The 22,200-nt window shown below is 53.0% G+C and overlaps 1 protein-coding gene and 1 pseudogene across 2 annotated transcripts; one reads left to right on the top strand and one right to left on the bottom strand.

Moving 5' to 3' along the window:
- Positions 1 to 789: 789 nt before the first annotated feature.
- Positions 790 to 15,365, bottom strand: LOC136500858 (uncharacterized; annotated as a pseudogene).
- Positions 15,366 to 16,479: 1,114 nt separating this feature from the next.
- On the top strand, positions 16,480 to 21,880 carry LOC136500854 (tricin synthase 2-like). 2 transcript variants are annotated; one of them, XM_066496317.1, is made up of 4 exons: positions 16,480 to 16,918; positions 20,439 to 20,924; positions 20,999 to 21,078; positions 21,157 to 21,880. In XM_066496317.1, the coding sequence occupies exons 2-4, from the start codon at positions 20,817 to 20,819 to the stop codon at positions 21,728 to 21,730; spliced, it is 762 nt and encodes a 253-aa protein (XP_066352414.1). In that variant the 5' UTR covers positions 16,480 to 16,918; positions 20,439 to 20,816; the 3' UTR covers positions 21,731 to 21,880. The 2 variants fall into 2 exon arrangements, with proteins under 2 accessions (XP_066352414.1, XP_066352413.1); XM_066496316.1 differs by having other exon boundaries at positions 16,481 to 16,918; positions 20,784 to 20,924.
- Positions 21,881 to 22,200: the final 320 nt, after the last annotated feature.

The following is a 22,200-nucleotide window of genomic DNA, read 5'->3' on the forward strand; positions in this document are numbered from 1 at the left end:
GGTTCCTGGTCGATCTACTTGTGTGTGGTGTTCCTACCACTTCTAGCTGTTGATTTGTGTTACATATACCTGCAGGAAGCTCAGAAATTTATCCGATTCAAGTTTCCATTCACAGTTTTTTAATTATGCCACGAAGTTGTCTGTAAGTGTGGTAGTGCCACTGTCTTGGCTCGGCAGTGCCACAGGTTGAATTTGATGCAAGTTTAAGTGTTTATTTTAATAGACCTATTCACCCCCTCTAGGCTAACCAGCTACCCTACGCTTCATCAAATAATAATTATCTTCCTTTTATTTCATCACCCCAAGTTGTTTCCTATGCAACCCATTTAAATATTTCTATTTAGTTTTACTTCAGCTCATACATTGAATTAAATAATCTAGACCATATATGACAATGGATGCATTCTCCATGGTTGTGGTAATTCATCAATATATATTACACCACAAGTTCATTAGTGTTCCGACTACAAAACACTCGGTTGATTCTGTTTCATTCAATCAACCAGATTTTCAACCAATCAAGAACAGACACATCACAACTCAAATTGATTTAAAAAACAGAAGATACGAAGGAATAAAACATTCAGATTTTATTAAGCTGAGCACAATAAAAAAATGATTGAAATACTAAAACCCTAACACGGCGCCAAATGATTGAAAAACTGCTAGGACTGATGGTAGCAGTACAGCTTCAGGACTGTTAGCGCCTCTGTTCCGAGATGTAGTAGAAAGATGCAGATAACACTTGAGACTTCGTACTCCAGGAACATCGAACATGTCGATCACAGATTCACAACAATACTTGCATCTGATATTAAGTTTAACTCACACATGACACGCCTGGCAGGCACATCATACTGCAGTAGTGCAGCGGTGCAGCCTGCAGGGCCGGACCTAAAAAGTAGGGGCGAATGAACCCACCCAGTGCTCTACAGCCTGCCAGGTGATCCAAGTGGTCGCTGCAGTTGGTCGACGCCACGGCGGAGAGCTCCAGCTTCCTCGTCCACTCCTCGCCGGCTGAATATGACCCTCTCGACTGCCGCCACATCCACGCACAGCATCTGCTTGTACTCGTCGTCGCCAAAGTCTGTCATCGTCTTGGACTTCTTCTCCCAGGGGTTCCACTTCCACACAACTGAATGCAGCCGGCCAAGATAAAAGTGTAGGAACACGGTTACGAAATTGTGTTATCTCGTTCGACGAGGCAGCAAAAGCGTATCATCTTACCAATATCAGGAAGGCCTTCTTTTCGGACAATGAATGTGCGTTTCTTTTCATGGTCAATAACAGCTAGTACGCCTGGGCAGCCAACATAGACTCCATCAACCTGCACCAGTAGTTACCACCTTCAGGTCTAAATATGGAACAATTAACGAGAGAGACTCAAGAGCAGGCAAAAAGAATAAGCAAACTTTGACGAGCTGAGCTTCAATAAATCAATATGCTTGACTTGAAACTAATTTCAGACACCACTCTTCAAGCTTGTTGCAAGTTCCCAGATGGCAACTACCAGTTAAATCTCAAAAGTATTTCAACCGGGACAGGGGAGCAGGTTAAAGCTACTTGCACATACTAAGAGAACAGCAATAAAGTAAACTCAGAGAACAGCAATAAAGTAAACTCAGAGAGCTCTTTACAATCACGAGTTGATTTGTGAAAATTCATGGATGCAACTGTATCCATCTAGCCAAAAGACAACTGTAGCAAATTTACTCTCAATGAACTAATCCATATAGCTGAAATGCTCAGATAAACCCCACATATTCATGTCGAATGTATATCAAAACAGAGGAAAGGTACCTCTGATTCAAATGTTATAGCATCTTCTTGGTTGTCAAGATAATCAAGGGTCTCTAGACCTTCTATCCTCACTTCACTGGAATCAAGGTGGAAAGTATCAACATATGCATAATATGGTAAAATTTCTAGTAACGTCAGGAAAACAGAATGCTTATTTGTTCTTCTGAATAGTAACAGATCATTGATTATGAAAGTATGTTAGGCATAGCTCAAAATGTAATTTGGTGATAACTAAGCCTCAAGTTAGGGCCATACATTTCTTCGTCATAATAACAACATATCAGATTTCTTATTTGACCAATGGAGCTAATTTTGTGGAATTAGACATTTTGTAAGCAAGGTATACTGACCAATTAGGTAACCCAAGGAGATTTGATATCAAATTCAGGTTGCTTCATTCTAAATTTGCATGAACATTGTCAATTTACAGCACAAATTTCACTTCTACAGTTTATAGAAATCTGAAGGTGCCTTCTGGTGGGAAATGTGACAACCAAGAAAAAAAATCAAAGATTCTAATAGTTCTATTTTCCCCCATTAGTTTTGCACTGAAACTAATGCCACTGAATAGAAAAAAAAACATAGAAAAGGATGTAGCAATTCTAAATCTTAGGAGGGGAGCATAGATAGTCCTTTGGTCCAGACATGTTACCAAGCAAAATCACTACTGATTCATAGATGAACAAGGAAAACATTCATATGCAACAAATTCATGAAGGTTATGCAGAGTAACATACAACAGTGTACTGAAAAATCAAACTGAAACAATAAACAATATCATTGCCATAACAATCAGTTAACAAGTATTCAGATAAATGGTTGGACCAAAATTATACTCCTAGAAACGCTTTGTCGGTGTTTTGGACCGACGGGTCCTCAACCCACTAGTGAAAATGTACTGCGTGCCCCTAATTCCGGATGGTGATGCAAAGAGACACAAGGTTTATACTAGTTCAGGCGATAGATGCCCTACGTCTAGTCTGGGAGATCGATCTTGTATTCCTTGCACCGAAGTGCTTGTAGTAGGGGGTTACAAGCAGGACGAGAGAGGGAGCTTGTCCCAGGTCTCTGCGTGGAGCGGTGTGGATTGCTTGAGATGTTGATCTCAGGCAGCGGGGAAGCGTGCGTATTATAGAGTGTTGCTTGTGCGTGAGTGAGTGAGTTCATCTATCCGTCTATGCGTGTGCCCGTGTCTAGAAATGGCCCCGGTCACTCCCTTTTATAGTCGAAGGGGGGACTGGGGTGATACATGTGTTCGCTACGCAGTGTCCTGTAAGCGGAGGTGGCGTGTCCGAGCCCTATAGCTTGCTACTGTGGCGGTATGGTCGATGGAGAGGGAGGTCTCCCGGGCAGCTGAGGCCTCTGTCACAGTACAGGCGGTGCTCGAGGCCGAGATCGGGGAGCACAATGCGCTGCAGAACGCCGCCCGTACCGTCTGCGAGGCCCTAGAGGTTGAGGGGGTCGAGTCGGGCAGCTCCCTTAGGAGCCGCTTGACCGCGTTGAGCGGCCAAGCACGCGAGCGACTCCGGGGGGCGCTGCACACGGGCGTCAAGCGCGCCCTGGCCATCATCGCCTCACACTACGCCGGCGTCGACCTCGAGGCCGTCAGTGACGGCTACGTCTTGGCTGAAGATGACGAGGAGGCCGATGAGGAGGTAACGAAGCTGATGGTGGTAGCTGAGGGCCCTGGCACGGTGCTGGCCAAGCTGTTCGAAGAGGAGGTGGTTCCTCCCACGCCGTCCGCCGACGCAGGAGATCCTGAGCCTTGACCTAGGCCAAAGAGGCTGTGTATATAAAGTAGGATTATTATCGCGACGTTTGTGGCCGTCGAGGCCTTTTTTGAAGTACTTATGCGTCTACGCTTTCTAATCATTTCTTTTTATGGTATTTCCGAGCCTCTGCCCTCTGTCGCATTTCTGAACATATCACTTGCAAAAAACTTCCTCGGAGACTGAGCTGTCCCTAGGGCAAAAGGTGGTGAGGGAGTGCCGTAGCCCGGAGGTGTAGGCCGTCTCGCAACTCGGCCGGCCTTTTGGTCCTGAGACAGACTTTCGGTCCTTAGGTCTTTTACAATCGATTTGTCAGAGCGTGCTAGAGATTTTGGCGTAGAATTTTTTTCGAAAAACGACTAAAAAATGGTGCGTGGGACTTAGGGGGGGAGTCCCCCCCTCTAGCCCCCGAGGGAGGCTCGGTTCTGCAGAGGCAGAGCCGTATCTTGTTCGAGCCCCGCAGTGGGCATCTCTACAGAGGCAGAGCCGAGTCTCCCTTATGGTATTATCGTAGCGCTGAGGCCCATGATGGGCTCGGGGGGTTTCTAAAAAATTAGAACAATTAAAGAACGCTTCTTTATTGTATTTCAAGAAACAATGTATACAATGCTTGGAAATTTAAAGGTAAAAGCGACGTAGTTGTTCTATGTTCCAAGCGTTGGTGAGGATTTCACCCTTCTCGTTGGCTAGCTTGTAGGTCCCGGGCTTCAGCACTTGGGCGACGATGTACGGCCCTTCCCATGGCGGGGTCAGCTTGTGGCAGCCCTTGTTGTTCTGCCTCAGTCTTAGCACCAGGTCGCCTACCTTCAGGTCTTGACTTCGAATGTGCCAGGCTTGATAGCGTCGTAGGGCCTGCTGGTACTTGGTCGAATATAATAGCGCAACGTCTCGGGCTTCCTCCAATTGGTCGAGGGTGTCCTCGCGGGAAGTGTGGTTGCTTTGCTTGTTGTAGGCCTGCAGCCTCGGGGAACCGTACTCCAAGTCAGTGGGGAGGATGGCCTCTGCTCCATAGACCAGGAAGAACTGTGTAAACCCCGTGGCTCGGCTCAGGGTGTTCCTCAGGCTCCAGATGACCGACGGGAGTTCGGCAAGCCATTTCTTGCCAAATTTCTTCAATCGGTTGTATATTCTTGGCTTGAGGCCTTGTAGGATCATGCCGTTGGCACGCTCTACTTGGCTGTTTGTCCTAGGATGTCCCACGGCCGACCAGGGCACACAGATGTGGTGGTCGTCGCAGAATGTTAGGAATTTGTGGCTGGTGAACTGCGTCCCATTGTCGGTGATGATGGTGTTCGGAACTCCGAACCTGTAGATCATATCAGTGAAGAACAGCACCGCTTGCTCGGACTTGATTCGATTGATTGGACGAGCCTCGATCCACTTGGAGAACTTATCGATTGCTACCAGCAGATGGGTGTAGCCCCCGGGGGCCTTCTACAGAGGCCCAACCATGTCGAGCCCCCACACGGTGAACGACCATGTGATGGGGATGGTTTGGAGGGCTTGGGCCGGGAGATGCGTCTGTCGTGCGTAGTACTGGCATCCCTCGCAGGAGCGTACGAGCTTGGTGGCGTCAGCAACAGCCGTTGGCCAGTAGAACCCTTGGCAGAAAGCGTTTCCGACGAGCGTCCGAGGCGCTGCATGGTGCCCGTAGGCTCCCGCGTGCAAGACCCAAAGTAGGGCTTGACCTGCCTCGGTGGTGATGTATCGTTGGAGGACGCCGGATGGGCTTTGCCTGTACAATTCGCCGTCGCTGAGAACGTAAGTTCTGGCTCACCGAGCAAGCCGTCGGGCTTCGGTCCTGTCTACAGGAAGCTCTCCTCGGACGAGGCAATCAAGGAACGGGACTTGCTAGTCTGTGCCCTGGTTGGCCTCGGGAGATTCCACGTTGACTTCCATGACTAAGGGCTCGGCCGAATGGGTCTCGACGACAGAGGGGGCCTCGAGCCCTGCGGGGGGCTCGACCAGTGGGCCCTCTTCTGCCGCTGAGGCGTAGTCGATGGAAGGCTTGTGGATGTCTCTGGTGAAGATGTTCGGGGGGACCGAGGCCCGTGTCGATGCTATCTTTGCCAGTTCGTCCACGGCCTCGTTGAATTTATGCGCGATGTGGTTGAGTTCGAGACCGTCAAACTTGTCTTCAAGGCGACGTACCAGCTTGTAGTACGCCTCCATTTTGGGGTCATGGTAGTTCGACTCCTTCATCACTTGATCGACAACGAGTTGTGAATCGCCCCGTACGTCGAGACGCCGTACCCCAAGTTCGATGGCGATCTGCATGCCGTTGACGAGGGCTTCGTATTTGGCTACGATGTTGGAGGCAGCGAAGTGGAGCCGAATCATGTAGCGCATGTGCACTCCGAGGGGTGAGATGAAGAGCAGACCCGCGCCTGCCCCGGTCTTCATTAGGGACCCATCGAAGTACATGGCCTAGCATTCCACCTGGATTTGAGCAGGTGACAGTTGGGTGTCGATCCACTCAGCCACAAAATCGGCCAAGACCTAGGATTTAATTGCTTTCTGAGGCATGAAAGACAGGGCTTCCCCCATGAGTTCGATGGCCCACTTGGCTATCCTACCCGAGGCCTCCCGGTTATGGATTATCTCTCCCAGAGGGGAAGACGACACCACGGTCACCAGGTGGGATTCGAAGTAGTGACGCAGCTTGCGTCGAGCCAAGACTATGGCGTAGATCAGCTTCTGGATGTGGGGGTAGCGTGTCTTAGTCTCGGAGAGTACTTCGCTGACAAAGTAAATAGGTCGTTGGACGGGTAGAGCATGCCCCTCTTCCTGCCTCTCGACCACCACAGTCGCACTGACCACCTGGGTCGTCGCGGCGACATAGAGTAAGAGGGCCTCGCCCTTGGCCGGCGGTACCAGGACGGGAGGGTTGGTGAGCAATGCCTTGAGCTTGGTGAGGGCTTCTTCGGCCACGGGAGTCCAGGAAAAGCGTTCGGACTTTCTCAAGAGGTGGTACAAGGGCAAGCCTTTTTCACCAAGGCACGAGATGAAGCGGCTCAGGGCCGCGAGGCATCCCATAACCCTTTGCACTCCCTTGAGGTCTCGGATTGGTCCCATGTTGGTCACGGCCGAGACCTTCTCTGGGTTGGCCTCGATGCCGCACTCCGAGACTATGAATCCCAAGAGCATGCCTCGGGGGACCCCGAAGACACACTTCTTGGGGTTGAGCTTGATGCCCTTGTCTTTGAGGCATCTGAAGGCTATTTCCAAGTCGCTGACGAGATCACTGGCCTTCCTGGACTTGACCACGATGTCGTCAACATAGGCCTCGATGGTCCACCCTATGTGCTCACCAAATACATGGGTCATGCACCGCTGGTATGTGGCCCCTGCATTTCTGAGGCCGAACAGCATAGTCACATAGCAGTACATGCCGAATGGTGTGATGAAAGAAGTCACGAGCTGGTCGGACTCTTTCATCTTGATCTGATGGTAACCAGAATACGCATCAAGGAAGGATAGGGTTTCACATCCCGCAGTGGAGTCAATGATTTGGTCGATTCAAGGTAATGGGAAAGGGACTTTTGGACATGCTTTATTCAGACCGGTGTAGTCTACACATATTCTCCACTTCCTATTTTTCTTCTTAACTAATACATGATTAGCTAACCACTCCGGATAGGACACTTCTTTGATGAATCCGGCCGTCAAAAGCTTCTGCACCTCCTAGCCGATGGCCCTGTGCTTTTCCTCATCGAATCGGCGCAGGCGCTGCTTCATCGGTCTGGAGCCGGCCCGGATGTCCAAGGCGTGCTCGGCGACCTCCCTCGGTATGCCTGGCATGTCCAAGGGACTCCACGCGAACACATCAGCATTCGCACGAAGAAAGTCAACGAGCACGGCCTCCTATTTGATGTCGAGGGTGGCGATGATCCTCAGTGCCCGGTCGTCGGGGCAGATGGGGTCAACCGGGACGAGCTTGATGGCCTCCATGGGCTTGAAAGTCCCGGCACGATGCTTGGAGTTAGGCGCCTCGCTACCAAGCCGATCAAGGTTGATGATGAGGGTCTTGGCCTCCATGAGAGCCTCGGCGTACTCGATGCACTCGACGTCGCAGTCGTATGCATGCTCGTACATGGACTCGACAGTGATGACACCGTTGGGGCCCGGCATCTTGAGCTTGAGGTAGGTGTAGTTAGGGACCGCCATGAACTTGGTGTAGCATGGCCGCCCTAGGATGGCGTGGTAGGTTCCCTTGAACCCAACCACCTCGAAGGTGAGGACCTCCTTGCGGTAGTTGGAGGGAGTACTGAAGCAGACAGATAGGTCGATGCGCCCGAGGGGGCACGTGCGTTTCCCCGGCACAATGCCATAGAAAGGCGCGGCGCCACCCCGGAGCTGGGACTGGTCGAGCTCCAGGAGCTCCAGGGTGTTGGCGTAGAGGATGTTGAGGCCGCTGCCTCCGTCCATCAAAACCTTAGTGAGACGGGTGTTGTCGATGATGGGGTCGATGACAAGTGGGTACTGCCCGGGGTTCGGGACATAATCAGGGTGGTCATCCTGATCAAAGGTGATCGCCTCTCGAGACCAGTTGAGGTACCGGGGAGCGGCCACCTTCACCGAGAAGACCTCCCGGCGCTCCCTCTTTCGCTGGCATGCCGTGAGGCACGCTGAAGGCGCGCCGAAGATCATGAAGGCGTTGTGTACCTCGGGGAACCCGTCGTCCTTGTCGTCGTCCCTGTCGCCAGCGCCCCTCTTCTTGGCATCATCGTTGGGGAGCCCGAACTTGGTGTAGTAACGCCGGAGCATGGTGCACTCCTCGAGGGTGTGCTTCACCGGGCCCTGGTGGTAAGGGCAGGGTTTCTTAAGCATATCATCGAAGAGCTCGGGGCCTCTGGGGCCTCGAGGATTCTTGCGCTCTGCGACCGCGACTAGGCTAGCCTCGAGGACTTCTTGCTTCCCCTGGCGACCCTTCTTCTTTTTCTTGGGGAGGTGGGGAGCCGAGGCCTCGGGGGCCTTGTCCCTCCGCTTCCCCTTGGCTTCGTTGTCGGGGAAGATGGCTCCGACAGCTTCTTCGCCCGAGGCGAAGTTGGTGGCGACGTCGAGGAGCGCGACCGCCGAGGTCGACACGTTCTGGCCTAACTCTCGGACCAGGTCTCGGCAGGTGGTGCCAGAGAGGAAAGCCTAGACAATTTCTGAGTCACCGACGCTGGGCAACTCGGTGCATTGCTTGGAGAAGTGTCGGATGAAGTCTCGGAGAGACTCATTCGGCCTCTGGCAACAACTCTTGAAGTCCCAGGAGTTCCTGGGGCGCACGTATGTGCCCTGGAAATTCCCGACGAAGACCCTTACCAAGTCGCGCCAGTCGTGGATCTGCGAGGGACGGAGGTGTTTGAGCTAGGCTCGCGTTGAGTCTAACAAGAACAATGGGAGGCTGCGGATGATGAGCAGGTCATCGTCCACGCCGCCTAGCTGACAAGCTAGGTGGTAATCGGCCAGCCAAAGTTCGGGATTGGTCTCGCCGCTGTACTTCGTGAGGTTGGCCGGTTGCCGAAACTGGGCCGGGAAATGAGCAGCGCGGATAGCTCTAGTAAAGACTCGAGGGCCAGGTGGCTCAGGAGAAGGACTGTAGTCCTCCCCACTGTCGTAGCGGCCACCTTGGTGTGGATGGTAGCCTCAGGCGGGTCCTCGTTGTCGTGGCACCGTCGCCTGCTGACCACATCGTGGTCGCCTTGCGCCTCGCGTTGGTTGCCAAGGCGGTTGTGCACTGAGGGGGCCCTGTTGGCTGTTGGTGCCCGAGCGGGCTCGGGGCGAACCGATGCCTCCCTATCCTGTCGGGGCGGTGCCATAGGAAGTTCCGAGGCGCCTCCGCGCCGTCGAGAGGCGGAACTTTTGGCCTGCTACACCGCGGTAGTCTCAATGAGGTCTCAAAGCTCGCCGTGAGCCCGTCGCCCCTCCGTGGTAGAGGGCTCGGGCATCGTCCGGAGTAGCATTGCTGCCGCCATGACGTTCTGGCTAGCGTGATTGAAGATAGGGGGTTGCTTGCCCCCTTCGTCGTTGTTGATGTGGCGATTGACATCGTGAGCCCATCGCCGGGCTACTCCGCCCTCACCGCGACCCTGCTGCTCTTGCTCGAGAGTGTCTCGGAGCTGCTGCAGCAGGAGTTAGTCTTGCTCGACCTTGGCCTGAAGCTCGCGGAGCTGCTCCAAGTCAAGGCATCGAAGCTCCTCGGGGTTCCCGTTCCACGCTGCCGGTGGCACGATGCGTGGAGGTGTGGCGTCGCCTGCCCCCTGGCGAAGCGGGGAACGGTTGCCTGCCCCTCGTCCTTATCACTTGCCCTTGGCATCCCGAGCTCGATGTGGAAACACTCGCGAGTGGGGTCATAAGTGTCTTCGTTGTCAGAGTCGGAGTAACCGAAGCAGTAGTCACTCGTGGCCAAGAAGCGGCGCATAGCTTTAGGGTCGCGAAGCCCGAAAAAGTCTGCTCTGGCCCATGCCTCGTCCTCGTCCAAGGAGCCGGCGCGGGTATGGGTCGAGGTTGTGGAGTCAAGGTTGAGGACAAAGCGTTGGTGGCGTCCTGAGGGCTCTACGTGTGCGGAAGCGTAGGCGGAAGCATAGGCAGCGGCGGTATTGCCAAACCCGAAAGGGTATGAGGATGGTGTCATTGCTGGGCTTTGCTCCACTGGAGTCGGCTCCTCGGGAGGTGGCGGGGCAGAGCTTGATGACGGGGCATCGCCGCACGCCACCGGCCTTCTTCCCTTGCCCAGGCTTAAGTTGGACAGGTCCCCAACTAGGGACTCTGTACCAACAGCCGGGCATGGGGTACTGGCGAAGCGCGGTGCGTCGCCCTAAGCCTGTGCGCTGTTGGGGTGGTCCCGCTCGCGCCGTGCCTAGCGAGCACGGCGAGAGCGGCGGCCTAGGCGTCGCCTGCGCCTGGGCTGCCGGTGCGTGGTGTCGTCCTCGGTCGGTGAGGCTCTGGGTGTGATGAGTACCATATCGTACTCACATCCTAGAGATATGAACTCTAGGCTCCCGAACCAGATTATCGTGCTGAGACGTAGTGGTCGCACGGGGTCTGCCATCCGGAGCTTGTCGGGATGATGAAGATGACACGCAGTAGCACCCCTACCTAGCGCGACAACTGTCGGTGTTTTGGACCGGCGGGTCCTCAACCCACTAGTGAAAATGTACTACGTGCCCCTAATCCTGGATGGTGATACAAAGAGACACAAGGTTTATACTGGTTCAGGCGATAGATGCCCTACGTCCAGTCTAGGAGATCGATCTTGTATTCCTTGCACCGAAGTGCTTGTAGTAGGGGGTTACAAGCAGGACGAGAGAGGGAGCTTGTCCCAGGTCTCTGCGTGGAGCGGTGTGGATTGCTTGAGATGTTGATCTCAGGCAGCGGGGAAGCGTGCGTGTTACAGAGTGTTGCTTGCGCATGAGTGAGTGAGTTCGTCTATCCATCTGTGCGTGTGCCCGTGTCAAGAAATGGCCCCGGTCACTCCCTTTTATAGTCGAAGGGGGGACCGGGGTGATACATGCGTTCGCTACGCAGCGTCTTGTAAGCGGAGGTGGCGTGTCCGAGCCCTGTAGCTTGCTACTATGGCGGTATGGTCGATGGAGCGGCCCTGTCCTTAATGTGCTGGAGCAACGCGCCGGTCACATCCGATCCTGTGCGACGTGGGAGCTCCAGTGATAGCTTGACGCAGGGCATGGCGAACGACGTACCGGTCGCTGTGTGCTGGTAGTGTAAAAAGCCAAGGCTCAGTTGGTGCCGAGGCCGAGCCATCGTGGGGGGCTCGACGGGCGCGAATCTCGAGGCTGCCGAGACCCTGAAGTGGATTGCCGAGGCTTGGAGGGACCAGTTGGTCCTGTACACTGATTCTGAGGCTATAGTGACCCGGACTTGACTCCCCACGCCACGTTGTTCCTGGAGCAGGGGTTAGGTAGCACAGTGCAGTGCGGGCGTCGGTCGTGGGCACAGTACCGTGCACAGCGGCCGGTAACCCCTGCCCTATCCTGTCCCGGACGGCATGGTGTTGATGCGACTTCCCGTCTCGTCGGCCGCTCTGCTGTGTCGAACCGTCGTCCGGCTGATGTCGCGGGAGTGGTTGGTCGCATTAATTGGACGTGACGTTCTGTCAGGGAGATTGGTCGAGGCGGAGGCGACGGGGTTGTTGCCAAGCCGGCCTCGAGCGAGGCGGAGATTCGGTAGGCCGTCCGAGGCCTTTCGTGCGGGGCCTCGAGCGAGGCGGAGATTCGGTAGGCCGCCCGAGGCCTTTCGTGCGAGGTTTCGAGCGAGGCGGAGATTCGGTAGGCCGTCCGAGGCCTTTCGTGCGAGGCCTCGAGCGAGGCGGAGATTCGGTAGCCTCGGACAAGGCCGGGGGTTAGCCAATAGTTGTCTCTTGGCTTTGATTTTGACAGGGTCTAAGCGATTTTTTCGGTTTTTGCTTAGTGGACCCCTTTTTATGGTACCCGACACGCTTAAAATACAAACCATCTAATTATCCCATAGTAGTAATGAACAGGTCCAAATGCCTACCCAGCATCTAATAACCAACCTTCTTAAGCCACAACGAAGATCTAATTTCAGCCTGATAGAGTACCAAAATTACAATATTAGCTTCAGGAACCAACCATGTGGGACACCAAATACGAGTACAACCTAATTGTGATGTACAAGAACATATCAATCCAATGGATTAACCATCACTCAATGAACTGAAACTAAATGGAACATTAATACTGAAAAAACAAAAATACTGAAACACTGACAATCAAAAAACAAAAAAATGAAACTGAACAAAACAACTTCTTCTAAAACTGAACCACTGGGCATGACCTTAGAGAGTTAACATATTGTTTTTGTCTTGGTGCTGCACCAATAGAAATTAGATAGCATCAATGCATTAAAAAAAGTACATCTGTAGCAGCATATTGCCATCTTTGTTTTGACTACTATTTTTCCTTCATGTTTTTTTTTTCTCTAAAACTGCTATGGACTACCTTCCCCTTGATACCGCAAAGGACATGACACATTCATTTGGAAAACAGAGATAGAGACAGGTATAAATCTAACAGTTTGTGGTTCTTCTAATTGTCAAGGTCACACACCTCAACCAGTGAAGTGTCGACCCTAGGAACAATTAGGAAATTGTCAAAACAACATGGAAGCAATTGAACAAAGTACAAATAAAAAACTTGCTGAAAACTCAGTTACACAGCAACCAAAGATTGACAACCAGCAAAGATTTCGGGAAAAACTGACAAATGACTGAGCAGCAGCTGTCTAAAGTTCGGTCACACCAAACAAGCTGCTGTCGGATGGGTCACTGCTAAAAAACTGTTGTTCGGTCTCTCCTAGCAGCAAGCACGAGAAAAAGATCACGAACGAGCAGAGATTTCAAGTAAAATTTGCCAACTAGTTGTTGTAATTATTGGATGGTGACCTTTTCCATGTAAGAAAATTTAATCCACATTTTCAATTGTAAATTGTTGCTGGTGTGTCACGGCCAGTGAAGCCTGCAAATTTCAACTGCAATAGGAAGAAGGATTGAACAGAAAAGAAAATTACTGCAGAATGAAATACATAGCAAAATAGTGGAGAGAACAAAATTCAGAGAAAGCACAGCTGAAGACTTAATATCAGACTCTGAAACTTGAAACAATAATTCACACGTAACAGTAGTGAAACAGATTATCGAGCTGTTTGGTTCCTATACAGTAACACAAACGTAAAGGCTAGCTAGTTCACATCTGTTCCCGCCGGTAACATTTGCAGTTCAATTCTATTTACGTTTGCGTTTCCATTTCTACAACCAAACAGCTCCTATGTGCTACTAGACAAACAAAAGCATGCAAGCCATAGCTTAAATATTCAGGACTAAAATTTGAATACAGGTAGAGTAGTGAACGAACAATCTCTGAACTTATTGTACTCGCGTTACAGTAATAGATGAGCAAGGTGGATAGCAAAACACTAGTACTACTAGTACCTACTGAAACGATGCATACAGACACAGCAGTAACTTGAGACAAGCAGGACATACCCATGAATATACTAGTAGCAGCTTAATAACTGTTTGTTCGATTCATCGAAGACCACACACTGACACACAATTCGGCTAGATCGGCATATGAATTGATAGATACAATCATAGAAGAGCAGAGCAGGTGTTACCTAGGTATTGGAATCGACATCCATACCATACATATGGCGAGCAAACAAGGAACAGTACTAGCTAAGCTAATAAGCTACTACTTGGTGATGGCGTAGACGGCGTAGATGATGCCGGTGATGTAGGCATGGAAGGTGAGGAGGAGGCAGATCCAGAACTAGTGCCCGCACCCGAACCAAAATGAATGAAATCCAAAATCAAATGGAAGACACAAATGACAACATGAACCTTCAGCTAATCGACGGTGACGACGAGGGAAGCACTGTCCTTCGCCGACAGTGACGCCAGAGCCGGAGTTGTCGTCGGCACCACCGGCTCCGCCTCTGCCGCCACCGCTGCCGCCTCCGGCAACACCATAGCCGCCGCTGGCGTCGGCACCTACGCCTCCGCCTCCGCCTCCGGAGAAACAAGCGCGCTCTCTATCCTCTACCGAGCAACAAAATGTCTGAATCGATAAGGAAAAGAAAAAAAGAAAAAAATACAGCACTGAAGACAAGCCCAGAAACAAATTGAAGCGGCCCACCCACACAAGATAGCACGGATCTCAAAGAAATCTCAATCATAGAAAACTGATTGATTAAGACACAACAAATCATCCTATAGATGAATCGAAATTCCGCAAATGCATTCGTATTTCTTCTTCAATTCATACCCGTAGCAAGGCGCGTAGAATCTTTCTAGTTCACAAAATCATGTACACGGCGACCCGCAAGAAATGGGCAAACCGCACCAGCAACGACAAGATGTGTGGCGGTGGAGCTGATGATGACGGCGGCGGTAGCGATTCAAACGCCAGTGTCGAACCATGGATATCGTAGATCATGTGCGTACCGGCCTGGATGAGGCTGCCGAGGAGCGATACGTGCCCGCCTAGGTGTAGCCGCACCGGGAGACGTCCGCGCTGCAGTTCTGCGCGGCGAACTTCTGGCACGTGTCGCTCGTGCACTCCACCACCGCCATCGTGGTGGACAGCTTCGAGTCGTAGAAGGGCGTGGCCGGTGTGATGCCGCCGCAGGTGGCGCACAAGTCGCACTGCGTCCTACACGAGCTCGCTGGAGATGTCCAGGACGCCGGTCACGCTCTGTGGGGGCGTCCCCACTTGGTAGCTGTACAGTTACGTGCTGGAGTGGGTGGCCGGGGCCTGCCGGCTCTGCCCACCGCCGTTGTTGCTCCCGTCGCCCAGCTTGCTGCTCTGCCGGCCACTGCCCGGCTCGCTCTGATCGTCGTCGTAGCTGCTGCCGGCTGCCGCCCTGCTGCCCCTGGCTAGGGAGGAGATCGGCCATGTCCGACGCGTGGTTCTTGAAGAACTTCTTCAGCTGCTGCTGTGTCCTTGGGGTAACTGCCATGGCACGCGCGTTCGTGTTAGCAGCCCACGGCGAGACAAACAGATGGATGTGATAGCTCATCAGGTGGCAGAGAACTGAAGGAGGTCAGGTTATTACTCACCATTGCTTTTGTGCGGCCGCTCAGCGGTGGGATGATCATCAGCCAGGCGCGCGAGCGCCTGCTTGTGGCCGCCGACGGTCATGGCGGCGGCAAGGAGCAGAAGGACGGCGAGCGCGAGGAGCGGCGCCCATTGCACGCAAGCTGTGTTGATGGATACGCGCTTGGGAATGTTGCAATGCAGCCACGTACTCAATGCTTTGTGCGAGACTGGGTGTCTGAGCTTCTGATGAAGTGAACCAATTTATTTGTAGGGCGCGATGGGTCTGTCTGGCACAGCCTTGGCGAGAAGGATCAGAGGAGGCAGATGATCGTGGAGCTAGAGAGCAGCCTCGTGAGAAGAGCACATGGCTAGCCATGAATCTTGTTCAACTCATCGCCTATATTGTTACACAAAAAAGTCATTGCCTATATCTATGTGTGTATTATCACGAGTCTGGAAGGGATCTGTATCTTCCAGCAGAATGGTCATTGGTCAGCCACACAATTGCATTCATCTATATGGCCATGGGATATGGACACAGCACGTCGTTTGCATTGGCAAACCTAACTTTGTGTGTGTCACCATTTTGTGAAAGTCCAGAGTAATCCCTCTGTGCATGGTCACACTATTTGACACGATACACATGCCTTGCTTTTCGAGTTTTAACCACCGTTATAACATCTATAAGTCCAGAGTATATGATATTTTTTGTTTCAAAAAAAAGTATGAGATGTTAAAGTTTTGTCATGATAAACATGTATTATTTATGTATGTTCAGAATAAGACTCTCTTTGAAATTTTCCTCAAAAAAAGACTCTCTTTGAAATTCGACTTTTTTCTCTCTCGTGCTTTATGTGAAAAAATGAACTAATTTTTGTAAAACCGCTATATGACTCATGTGAAATTCGTTCGTTCCATTGAAGGCCTAACTACAAATATTTTAACAATATACTAGTAATGATGGTATTAGGCCTAACTACAAATATTTTAACACTAGCAATGATGGTATATTATATTATTAGAATATATATAAATATAAGAAACCTAAAATGTTATCGGGAACTGCCGATTGTTTGGTAGAAGTTGGCTCAGATACTTATATCTGAGTTTTCATTTGAGATTTTATATATATGCACACACGCAAACAAAATAAACATCGAGAAATGATTTGGTTAGGGTGCACCAAGCCCAAGCTATAGTGCAACGTGACGTGCCCAAGGACCCAAGTGGCTAAACCACTATCATGATTCCTCCCCCGTAAAAAATAAGTTCAATATATCACTGTGAAGCGGTGCCTCACAGTATTCCTCCCGACCATCCTTCTTATCACCAACCAACCAAGGCATGATCCCCCTAATAATAATAAAAAAAAACACACAAAGGCAGGAAGGGCGGCATAGCCAAGAGGCCGGGAGAGGAGTAGAAGCAACTCGCTGCTCGAGAGCAACTGAGCAGAAGCAAGCAAGCGGCCATCGATCGGCGCCGGCAACCGAGATAGCTAGACGCCAGCGCCAGTCGCTGCCGCGCGGCAACACCACCACCACCAACATGCTGTGCATGGCCGGCGACTGCACAACGGCCCGTCTGGCCGCACCACCTGTCGTCGTCGCCAGCTGGGCGCGTAGTGCGCGCGCGGCCGCCCGTCGCGTCGGAGGAAGAACCTCCGCGCCGCCTGCGGCGATGACGCGTCGGCGGCTCTTCCGGCGCCAGTGGCCGGAGGCGACGTCGACGGCGCGAGCGCGAGCGCGAGGAGGCCCCGTCGTCGGAACCCAAGGCGCGCGCGAGGTGAGCAGTGAACACCCGCTTCCGCTTGAACACTCGCCTGCGTGTAGGCTGCGTGCTTTTTTGCTTTGCTTTGCTTGGTGAGCCGATGATGAGCACGCTCGTGGGTTCCTAGAACACTCCAAAACTAGCTCCCTCGATCCTGGTCGTCCTGGAGCTAGCTGAACCGTCTCTGCTCGTCCGAGAGCGTTCCGCATCGGATTCGGCGGACGACGTTGAGAGAGCGTTCCGCATTGGATTCTTGCTCTCGCTCTCACCACAGAATCACGGGCTTGGGCTGTAAGTAGGGGTCCACGTACGCCGCCCTCTTTATTTTTATGGCAACAGGACGGCCCACCAGTGGTATGCATGCTTGGGTGGCGTATGGACCTTGCCAACTTACACTTAGCAACCATAATGTATATAGGCTAAGTAGTCCATATGGATAGCTTTTGTGTCAGTGGACTATAGCTATTGTTGTCTTCCCAATGTTTCAGCCAATAAGTAGTCCATAAGGTGGGTCCCATATGAGATAAAAAATTATCTCTTTATGTGATAAAAAATTCTCTCTTTACAATCCTGTGCAAAATCAAGAAAGAGAGAGGGAGGAGTGAGAAAAAGTAATATTTTTTATTTCTTATGGGTAGTCCATAAGCTTATGGGTACCTTTTGCTATGGACTACTATATGGACTGATCTCACAATGTTCCAGCTACCTGATAGCAAATATTTTAATCCTATGGACTACCTTATGGCAAACATTGCGGTTGCTCTTAGGGTCATGTTTGTAGGAAACATATCAGGTGTAAACTAATTAACATGTGCAAACTTGAAAACTACCGATCAGGATCACTGGATGTTGATCTAATGGATAGGGTGAGGGGGCTTAAGCGCAAAAAAATGCCGGCGGATGGGGGGCTTAAGCGCAAAAAAATCCCACCCCTCACCCCATCCATGGGATCAGCATCTAGTGATTCTGATTGATAGTTTTCAAGTTTGCACAGATTGATTTGCAACTGATATGTTGTCATGTTTGTATCGGCTAAATTCCCTATAAAACCGTATATAAATAAATCAGCTCTATGTCCAGCTCTTCGGCCGGCTAATAGCAGCCCATAGGTGGTGCATCTTTTTAATTAAGATCGAGAAGTAATTTGTTTTTTTTACAACGACGCGCCGCAAGACGAGCCAACTAGGGGCCTTACAATGTTATACTGAGCTCATGCCACCCTAGCAAAGAGTTTGTTAGGCGACTACTCACGAATTAAGCAACCTAACTTGAGTGCTCCGGCGTCAATCCACTGGTCCGCCAATTGCTTGATGTGGACGAGCAACTGCTGAACCGTTGATGAGCCGTCGCGGAAGCACCTCCTGTTCCTCTCCGTCCAAAGTTCCCATGCCACAAGTGCAAATAGGGAGTCGGCTCCCCGCCTCTTGTCGTCCATCCACCGTCTGCGCCAGGAGGTCCACCGTGATAGCATGGAGTCTCCGCCAATCCTGGAAGTGTCCGCCCCAAGTTGTGCGAGGATGTGCCACCATACCTAGCGGGAGAACGAACAAGAAGCTATTATGTGATCGATGGTCTCTGGTTCATGGTCGCACAGGAAGCAGTGCTCGGCCGCGTCCAAACCGTGTCTGCGGTCCAATGCCTTTGTCGGACAGCGAGCCAGAGGAAGATCTTCACCCGCAGAGGTGCCCATGTGCCCCAAATGCGCTTGCGGCCAGGTACCGTGTGAGAGGCCGAATGGAGCGCCATGTAGGCGGATCGCGAAGAGTACACTCCATCGTCCGACCATCTCCGCCTGCGAGGCGCAGATGACGATGAAGTTCTCTGGGTAGAACGGGCGGACGACGATGTCCGCGGCGCTCACACCCGTCCTGGCGATGATGGCGTCCCATGTAGTGGCCGGAACAGGATCGACGTCCCCGCAGTTGGACTGCGCGACGACCGCGAACCGCAGGGAGGTATCGGCCGCGTCACGCTAGATGAAGCACCAGGCCTCCCGGGGACGATCGTCTGCGGCACCTCATCCACGGCCACCATCACGTCATCGTCGAGGCTGGGTGGGGGCGACGGGGTCCTGCCAGCCGCGTCCGCTCCCATCGGGGTGCCGGGACTGGAGGCTCGACGCTGCCAAACGAAGCGACGCCCATCGCCGCCCCGCCGGCCACGATCCCCACCCGAGATGGCCCGCCGACGCTTGCAGTCCTTGGCCAGATGCCTGAAGCCACGGAAGTGGAGACAGCGGAGGGGGAGTCTGCAGGTGGCAACTTGATGTGTCTGCGAAAGACAGTTGAGGCACTTATCTTGGAGATCGGCGGGGAGCTGACGATGGCCCTTGGCGTCACTCCTGTCCTCCACCGGGCGGCGCTGTCTCGCCGGCCCATCAGGACGCTGCGGTAGCACCTCTTGCCACCCGTTGGTGTCAGGTGCGGTGGTCCTACGGTGAGGACCCAGCCGCTGGTGCACCGGGATGCGCTCCACAGCCAGGGATTCCATCGCCACTCAAGAGCAGCGAGACCCGCGGCCGGCCTCCGACTGCGCGCGTCGAGGTAGATGGCGCCCACGACGCGTACGGCGGCTCCGGCCCGCCCCGCCCGCCGCAGGGCCTAGGTTGGCCGTGACTACGCTAGGACCTGGCGCAGTGTCGACGGTCGGAGGGGGCCCCTTCGGAGCGGGGCATGCCAACGCCCGACGAGCAGCCTCGAGGTAGGGGAGGGGGAGCTCTCATCGTCGGAGTTTGAGACGGAGATCTCATCCCACCTCATGGACTTGGACCTGCTGGTAGAGGCCGGCGGAGGTGTGCAGGGTGGCTGCCGGAGCCGGGGAGGTGCCCGACGGGGGGGGGGGGGGCAATTCGTGAATGGGGTGGGATGAAAATGAAAATAGTAGTTTTTCACCGCTTCATCAGGTAATGTGGGCCCCAGTATATGCCAAGTCGGGCTTTGCCCCTGCTTGGGGAGAGAGTGCGCACGCCTGTGGCCACCGGGGAGGGTGTAGGCGTTGGGGAGGAGATTGCGGAGAAGAAGATGAGACGAGGAGGAAGAAGAAATAGTAGAGAAAAAAAAACAGAGAATGGCACTATAGTTATTTTATTTTTTTGGTCTACCATGTAAGCTATTTTATGAGACGGGTCTCTAGAAACAACTTTAACTTCACCGAAAAAACGGTCCGTAGGGCTGAAGGATAAAAACTTAACTAATAATGCTGACCTGTGTAAAATGGGGCCTTAGCTTTTCTATTAGCACTTATAGGCGTGCTTGGCTACTTACTGTTAAAGGCTTTGCTAATTTGTAACCCATTTGTTGGTCCTCCAGTTTAGCTCATCTGGAGCTAATTTTTAGCCGCCAACTATCAGCTCTAAACAGGCGCGTAGCTGGATTCCCTTGTGTATCCATGGTCTGTGGTGTAACAATTCTCCTTTTTTTCTGACGCCTAATTCTCTAGCAACGGAAAAGAATGTTCTTACAAAGAGAACAAAAAAGGTTCCAGTAGGACACTCCCAAAAAAAAACAAATGTTCTGTTACTCCTACTCCTACATAGGATGCGAATGCGACACGGACGTAGCCCCGTGACGAGGCCGGAAAGGCGGCGTCATGGTCGCTCTGCAGCCGGGAAGCGTGCACGTCCTCGCCACATGCGTCAGAGCTAGGTGGCCGCCGAAGCCGACGACAAGAGGCATCATGCATGTCCTCCCCATCCCATCGGACGGGACGTGAGCGGTGAGCACACAGCACAGGCACAGCGACAGCTGGCAGCTCGATCGCAAGCGGATGATCGGATCAGACACCACTTGCCTGCGCGCCTGTGCTACCTGTGCTCCATGGGATGCTTGGTTGGATGCCATTCGCCCCGCGGCCAAGTTGACGCGTCAGGCTACGCGCGCAGGGTTCGTCGGCGACGAGGAGGGGTAGGGACACGATGGCGGCCATGGCTGCTGCCAGCGGCGGCGGCGGCAGCAGCGAGGTGAAGAACATCCACAGCAAAGACAGCACCAAGACGCTCCTCAAGAGCGAAGCACTCTACGAGGTACGTACCATTCCCTCACCTGCCATGGTTGATCCATGTCGTCGTTGCTGCTGATGAGATGTCTCTTTCCTCAGTACATGCTCAACACGATGGTGTACCCACGGGAGCACGAGAGCCTGCGCGAGCTCCGCCTCATCACCCAGCAGCACACCTAGTACGCTGTATCTTCTCGACTCGAGCCTTCGTTCCCATCATCTTCGTCTTTAACGTTCATTCATGTATCCCATTGCAGCGGGTTCATGTCGTCGCCGCCGGACTCGGCGCAGCTGCTGGCGATGCTGCTGAAGCTGACGGGCGCCCGGAACACCATCGAGGTGGGCGTCTTCACGGGCTACTCCGTGCTGGCCACCGCGCTCGCCATCCCGCCCGACGGCCGCGTCGTGGCCATCGACGTCAGCCGGGAGTACTTCGACCTAGGCCTGCCCGTGCTCGCCCGCGCCGGCGTCGCGGACAAGGTCGACTTCCGGGAGGGCCCCGCGTCGGAGCATCTGGACGCCCTCCTCGACGCCGAGAACAACCTCGAGGGCGCGTTCGACTTCGCGTTCGTCGACGCCGACAAGGAGAGTTACGGCGGGTACCACGAGCGGCTGCTGCGGCTGGTCCGCGTCGGCGGCGTGCTCGCCTACGACAACACGCTCTGGGGCGGCTCCGTCGCGCTGCCCGACGACGCGCCGCTCACGGACGCCGACCGGGAGGTCCGCGACCAGGTCAGGGCGTTCAACGCCGTGGTCGCCGCCGACGCTCGCGTCGAGGCCGTGCAGCTTCCCGTCGCCGACGGCATCACGCTCTGCCGCCGCATCGTCTGACCCTGATCATGACCACCTAGTAGGAATTAGAGTTTGTTATTAAAATTGCAAGTTGCAACTACTACTATATTTGTTTTTTTTTGAGATATCTAGCCAACAAGTTTTTTTTTTAATTTTAACAATTTTTGTGAATTAATTTTAAATCTAACACCGCTTGTTTTTTATTTTCAAATCTAACACTTTTTGCCATGCCTATTGCCATGGCGCGGCGAAATGCTTGTGCCGCGCCATGCATGATGACGCGGCTAGAGGGCTGACGTGGCGACGACCGAGGCGCTGACTGGTGACGTGGCAGGATCTGTCGCGCCACTGATCTTGGGGCGCCGCCGCCGCGCCTCCATCACGGCGCGGCAGAGAAGAACAAAGAGCGGCAACTGGGATCAATGCGACGTGATGGGTGCGGCAGACACGGCCGCAAGGCGGACTGCGGCGGGCGTGCGGCTGCTGCATGCGCCCCCCTCCCGCGTGCG

The sequence above is a fragment of the Miscanthus floridulus genome, chromosome 13 (assembly GCF_019320115.1).
Source record: "Miscanthus floridulus cultivar M001 chromosome 13, ASM1932011v1, whole genome shotgun sequence".
NCBI lineage: Eukaryota > Viridiplantae > Streptophyta > Magnoliopsida > Poales > Poaceae > Miscanthus > Miscanthus floridulus.